The 7326-nt window shown below is 33.4% G+C and overlaps 1 protein-coding gene across 1 annotated transcript; it reads left to right on the plus strand.

The window, feature by feature from the left end:
* Positions 1–4800: 4800 nt before the first annotated feature.
* LOC149536430 (F-box/kelch-repeat protein At5g43190-like) lies at positions 4801–7068 on the plus strand. Its single transcript, XM_089806287.1, has 2 exons — positions 4801–5933; positions 6972–7068. Exons 1-2 carry the CDS (start codon positions 4801–4803, stop codon positions 7066–7068), a joined length of 1230 nt encoding a protein of 409 aa, XP_089662413.1.
* The last annotated feature ends 258 nt before the right edge of the window (positions 7069–7326 follow it).

Genomic DNA, 7326 nt, shown 5'->3' on the forward strand with positions numbered 1-7326 from the left:
ATTGCAATAAACTGGCATCATCCCATTCCACTAATCGCGTGACACTATGGCCAACTTTGGCAAGGTCATCTATCATGCTATTCCCTCCTCGATATATGTGCCATGTGGATACTAATATAATCTTCCATCAACTTTCATATTTCATCAATTATGGGATTAATTGACTAGTTACATTTTCCCTCTCCCTTAGTAGCCTTGATGATCATCAAAGACCCCCTCTGTGGCTAACTTAGTGACTCCCCAAGCTCTTGCAATTCTTAGTCCCTAAAGAAGTGTCAGTGCTTCGACTTCATTATTAGAACCTCCACTGCAGTTACCCATATAAGCAGCCACCAAAATTCTCATGCTATTCTGAAGGATAGCCCACACATAAGTGCTTCCCATTATTGCTGAACCATCAAAATTTAGCTTGATCTAAGACTCGAGGGGTGCTAAATCATCTTCTTTCTTTCCAGTATTTTGGAATTTTTAAACTATGCTACCATCAAGCCCACACTCTAAGCCAAAACCCATTTCATATTAGTTTCACTTAGGGGATGAGGGGGGAAGTTTCTAACACCAGATCCCGCTACATTTTTTTAGGAGCCTAATAACTTGTTGAGCTACCCCCAAGCTGGTTGTGGCTTACTCACTAAAAATTCTATTGTTCCTCTCCTTTCATATTTTCCATGATACCTATGGTGGGAGAATCAACCATAGGTTTTTGGGGTAAGGGTGGGTAGCCTGAGCATCCCAATGGACAATTTGCTTCAACTCATTATCCATACACCAACAAACCTCCCATAAAGCAAGAACCTCCCTCTAGACTTCCATGACAAAGGGATAGTGGATGAGTAGGTCAAGAATATATTCAACATCTTTGAGGCATAAAATATGGTAATTGGCAAGTTGGCAACCTTGATGCTAGAGTTTATCAATAGTGAGGATCAACCCATGTAGTGTTGACCACCAAAAGAAGTTTATTTTTGGTAGTATCCAAGGGTGCCAAGTTTTCTGCCAATTGGCCTTTGTCCCTTACCCCATTGGAGCACAAAGATAAGTAGACTTGACTATAAAATCTCCCAAGGATGTGAGTTTCCACACAAAGAATTCCTCAACTTGGTTGAGGGGAATCCTCTAGGTAAGTGATAGGTCTGACAGTTCCTGAGCTAAACTCAACTCCCTTGGCTGAAAGTTCTAGAAAGTAATCCATTGTTTGCTAGCAATGATAAAGTGTCAAGTCTAAGGGCCGTACATTTTATTACCCATTATGATGTTACTTTAGCTACTGTGGGAATTTACTACCTTTCAGCCAATTTTGGCTAATAAGGCCTTAGTCAAGTGACCATTTCTTCTTAAATTTGAACCGTCATGAGCTTTAGGTCTACAAACTTTCTTCTAGCTAACCAAGTTCATTCTAGCCTTTTCTTCAGTTCTAGACCATAGAAAATTATGCTGAATTTTCTCAATGATGTCTCTAAATCTACTTGGTAGTTTGAAAATAGATAGGAAATACATTGGGATGCCTTGCAGGGAGGCTAAGAGGAGTTGGAGTTTCGCTGCATTGCTCAATATTTTTCCTTTCTAACTAGCCAACTTCCTTTGTAAGCATTCTATGAGACCATTCTAGAAATGGTTGGGGACCTCCTTAACAATGAGTGGTAGACCAAGATAGGTGTTAGGGAGGGTCACCTCCTAGCACCCAAGGATACCAATAACCATTTCCCACAAACTAGAAATAGTGTTAAATAAATAAACATTACTTTATTGGTAGTTTATGCATTGGCCAAAGTATAGTGCATACATATTTAGGGTTTCATTCCATTCACTGGCTTCATGGAAGGAGGACATGCCAAATAAGAAAATATAATCTGTAAATAACTATAAAATTTGAGGGAGGCACCATGACGCAAGCTTGCTGCCCTGAATTCTACCAAAGTTAGTTAAAGAGACTAAATTTTTTCTTTTACTTCCTCTATAACAATAAAGAGATAGGGGGATAGGGGTTACCTTGATGAAGACTTTGAGAGGAAGAGAAGAAGTTTCTTGGGGCTCCATTAACAAGCATTGAGAAAGTAATAGAAGTCAAAACATTTTTTATGATTCTAAGAACCTTCTCATTAAAGCCAAGTTTGGCAAGAATAACAAATAGGAAGTCATGCATGACCTTGTCATAGGGTTTAGATATATCTAGTTTAAAGGCCATACCTGGGTAGTATATTTATTCATTTATATTTTGTTAATCTTATGATTTTATTAGGTGATCAAATTAGTCACTGATTTAGTCACCTATATTTGTAAATTATCAAAAAAATAGTGGGATGTGATCAAATTTAGTCACATGACTAATTTTTTTTTAGTGGTGTGGCTATTTTTATAAAATATTTCTCTTGGTAAACTTTTATTTATTTATTTATTTTATCTTATCTATAAACAAAATTACTTTCAAATATAATTTTTTGTCAATAAAATAATTTTTAAATAATAAAATAAAAGTCAACAACAATGATTTTTAATAAACTATAAACTATTATTACTTTATATTCAATCTGTATGAATAAAATGATCATTTAAAATAATCTCCATTTATTATCTATATTAGTATGATGATTGTTGTTTTCTTTATAAACTATTTTAACTTATTGTTCTATTGATGGGAGAATAATCTTGTGAGTTTATCAAAAGTTCAAAGTTCATCTAAGTGTAAGGAACCTCAATATCTATCATTACTTTAGATTATGGCTTTTAGTCAAGTCTAACTTGGAAGAAAATTTATGAATTAAACAAAATTTGAAAATTAATAATTAAACTAATTAAAAAAATTATAAACTAAATAAATTTAAATAAAGAAAAAATAAAGATTAACTTGTCAAATAAATTATAAAAATAAAAAACACTAGTAAAAAATAAAAGAAGCTTTTAAAATTAAAAGCTAAAATCTTATTTAAAAAAAGGAAAAAACTAATAATTTTTTATAATGGAAAAATAAAATTATGGGCAAAAAGGATTTTAATTAATAAATAGAATAGGTGAATAGGGTCACCTAGAGACTTAGGTTAGGATAAGATATGATAGGAAATATCTATATAAGTCTCTTGGAATATTAAAGAACAAATATATTTAGGGTAAGAATGGTAATATAGGTGATTGAATTATGTTGTGTATTAGAGGATTATCTTCTCCCCCTCTTCACAAATTTGTTTCTTCACCAAGTGTTCATCTCAAATAAAAACTTACACTTCAATTAAAAGATTGTTGGTAAGTTCTCTCCTTGCAAAATCTTCAAAACTAGTCAATATATTGATCAGGTGTAGTGGATGATGGTAATTTTTTAAAATACTCTTCTTGCAAGTAGATCTATAACTTGATAAATTATGGTGTGGCTATGATTAATAGAATTAATCAGACCTAGGACTTTAGTTGTTCATGCACTAAAAGGCAGTTTGACCTTGATTTGTTTTGACATTTTCATGTAGAGCCCAAAAAGGTTTATTTAGATGGTTGTTGCTTCTTGAGAAACTTCTTATTGGTCATTTTCTTTTTCCTTTCGGCAACCAAAAAATTATTTATTCTTTGTGTAATTGTCTAGAATTTTTGAGAATATTTTTTTTATTGCAATTTTGTTTGCAAGATTTGGTTTTTGTTTCTTGTTAACTTTGTTAAGTTGAATCATAAGCAATGTCTATCTTGGCATAAAATCCTTGTTGGTTTTGTTGATAAGTTTAATTCAAAGCTTAATTCTTTTTGGTTTGCTCTTACTAATGAAGTGTCGTGGTCCATCTAAAAGAAAAGGAATGGGAAAGTATTTCAAGATGAAGTGGGACCTTACTGAGTTTTCTATGAAATACACCCTCTTTCACATAATATTGCAGGTCATGACCATTTTGGAAGTGTCAAAGGAGAGATTCTCTTTCTCTAATCAAAGAAGGGTACATGATTATTTTCAAGGGCTTTTAGCTATCGAACTTACTAGTTCGTATAATGATGGTGGGTAGTAGAATCTAGTGAAAATTATCAAGTTACTTGAGCAAACTTGATTAGGGACACTCATGGCATTCGTTTCAATAGTACTCAAGAGGATTTTTCTTTCTATGGAGATGAACCTATAATCCCAGTTATAGGAGCAATAACATCGAAACCAACAACAGTATCCAAGAGGAAGACTCCTACTATGGAGATCGATAAGGTCACCCTATTAATAGGAGCAATAGCAACAATGGCTAGAACTAGTACTTCTTCATATATCATTTTTATGTCCTTGCTATTGTATTTTACTTGGTACACTATATCTAATAGAAAAAATCTATGTTATTTTTTTAACTAAACAAATTATAAAAGTTATTTTAGAAGTTACAAGGTAAATTAGATTATATAATTATAATAAAGAAATTATGGTTTTGGATTAACTGGTTGTTTCTAATGGATCACTTTTGAAATGAAATTTCAAATAAAATGAAGACAAAATTTATGAGAACACTCTAGCTGCTAAAATTTTAGAATAAATTATCCATAAGAAACTGAAAAAAGATATAATATTAATCATACTTCAATAAACAAATATTACTAAATTATATATAGATCTCTATCCAACCAACCTGATTCAACAAATTTGACAACTTATTTTTACTAATTGCAATACAATTTAAAACAAATCAGGTGAATAGGGGCGGCTGGACACTTAGGGTCAGGGCAAGATATGATAGGGAATACCTATATTAAGGCTCCGGGAAGAGAAAAGAATGGCAATATAGGTGATTCAACTGTATCAGTGTCGATTATCTTCTCTGACCTATTCATTCCAGGGATCACATATTGAGATTAATGGATACTAAATGCATGGGCGATATTGAGAAAGCAGATACAATTGGAGAAAGATCTGATTCAATGATGAAAGTGATGGAAGAGAAGGAAGAGGGTTTCATTGGCGATGAGAGCAGAGAGGAAGATTCCTTTTGGTCTGAATGCCCAGATCATATACTGGAAATAATATTTTCAACATTACCACTGGAGTTCATTGCTCAATTCCGCGCGGTGTGCCAAAAATGGAATAACATCTTATCCTCTACCATATTACTGTCTCTATTGCCAAAAAGAGATCCATGGATTCTACTCTGCAGTGAAACACATGCCATGGCCTTTTGCTGTCTCACGCAATCATGGAAAACTATTTCTCTTTCTTTCTTGCCAATCCCAACAGCTAGAAATCTAATAGAGGGCCGTTTCTTTAATAAATCAGGTTCTGGCCTACTTCTACTCGAAATACAACAGCCCCAGAAAATGTATGTAATCTGTAATCCTCTTACAGGCATTTACAGAGATTTTCCCGCGGCCATAGCAGAGAAGGTAAGACTAGCGGCAATAATGGAGAATGGAGAATCCTACAAAATTCTTTGCGCTCCAAATGTAGAAAACCCTGGTTGCATTCAATTTTACCATTTTTCGGAAATGTCATGGAAGGTTGATGTTGAGTTATTTCTGCCGGAAGACTTTTCTGATTTTGTTTATATTCGTTGTGCGAAGGGTTTTCTTTTCTGTGTTTCAAAAGACCTGAAAACAGTATTTTGGAACATCGAAACTAAGCAAGGACAATCCGTGTTATTTCCAGATGAACATTATTTAGTTCATGGGGATTACATAGACTCGTGTGAAGGGGAATTGGTTCCATATGGATCTTCCATCTTGGTCGGTGTGGTACATCTGAAGTATGACCGAGAACCATATGTAATAAATTCTCATGTTATTGTATGGGAATTAGCTCAGGACGAGACGTCACAATGGAGCTGGAAGGAGATGATAAGAATGCCGTCTTCTATGTGCCGTAAATTAATAAAGGTGAGCTTTATAACAGTGACGTGGCCTGATATCCAGTGGCGGTCTGTAGCAGTTGGAGATTATCTGTGCCTTACAAGTGGATATAGTAATATAAACCTTTTTGTGCATAGTTTGAGGGGGAGGTATTGGAGTCGGATCAAACTTCCTCAATCTGTTAGATTTAATAGGTACCATACTGTTCTAGATTTTCATCCTAACTTAGGTATGATTTCATTATAGGTAGTTTTCAAATGTTACTATTATTACTTTTGCTGGAGATTAAAGTTTTCAAGTCACTATTTTCAGTTAATCATATTTGGAAATTTTTAATATATGTAAGCTTCATTCAATTTTCTTTATTTAACATAAATTTTGAGTTGAATATGATGCTTTATTGTCTACAGTCGTCTTCATTTTTTACATCAGAAATTAAAAAAATATGAAGTCACAAGAGAATCGTGCATAATAGCAAAGTTTTCTACACAAATTACTAAATGTGGCTTCTGCATGTTGCCTTCACGGGTATGTGGCATTTTTGAAATAGAAGTGGACAGTATTCGGTTCCATGTTATGGATGTTCGGTTATCATTTGTTGCAAACAAATTTACAAAAATTTAATTTACTTTTATGTGATAGTTTTTTTCCTTATTCAAATGTCTTTGTTTCTGATTAGGACAAATTTCATACATGTTTGGAAATGTTTCATTAGAATATTTTGAAAATTTCTTTCTTCATTTTTTGTAAGATCTCTATCTTATTTTCTATATTACACTTGTGCCCATCTGAATCTTCCAACCTGATCCATGTTTAATGTCTTGCAACAAATCCCATGCACTTGTGATGTAGGAGACACTCAATAAGATTTGATCCCTGATAGGTGTTTTGTGAGTCTTTCAACTCCACGCCTTTATAATCTATTAATTGATAGTTTTAGGAGTTTAGATGTAATTATGTAATTTTTTAAATTTAAGATGAATGTAATTATTTTGTTTCCATTGAATGTGATCTTGAAAATTTTGATTACTATTTTATTAGATTTACATGTTTAATTACAATTTTGTTGTGATTAAGTATAATTTTCTTTTGTTAAAAGTAATGTTTTCAGTCTTTGTCGGCTAATATACATGTTCGTTGTTGTGTACTCTTTCTCTGAATTTTCTTATTTGTATATAATGATTCAGGATAGTAGTAAGGTATGGTGATTGCTTGGTCCCTACAAAAATGGATTCTCATAATATCATCCTCTCATTCTCATGCATCCTTATTCTCGCTGCATGAGTAAAGAAGCCATAGGTTCTTAAACAGCGTCGGCAAAACAGATTTGGAGAAGAGTGTTTCCATATGGTTCTTAAACAGCATCGGCTATATTTTCAAAATAATTACTAAAATAATCTTCTATAAATATGACTGGCTCTAACTTTATGACTTCCTCCAGCCAGTCATGGCATGATGCCATTTCAACAACAGTCCAGCGTCTATTCACCTGTTCCAGTGCTGCAAGCACCTCCCTTGGCCACACCAGTTTCCTATTCTTGT

Source organism: Cupressus sempervirens, chromosome 10 (genome assembly GCF_028749045.1).
Source record: "Cupressus sempervirens isolate cs-2001-9-10 chromosome 10, ASM2874904v1, whole genome shotgun sequence".
In the NCBI taxonomy this organism is placed as follows: Eukaryota; Viridiplantae; Streptophyta; class Pinopsida; order Cupressales; family Cupressaceae; genus Cupressus; species Cupressus sempervirens.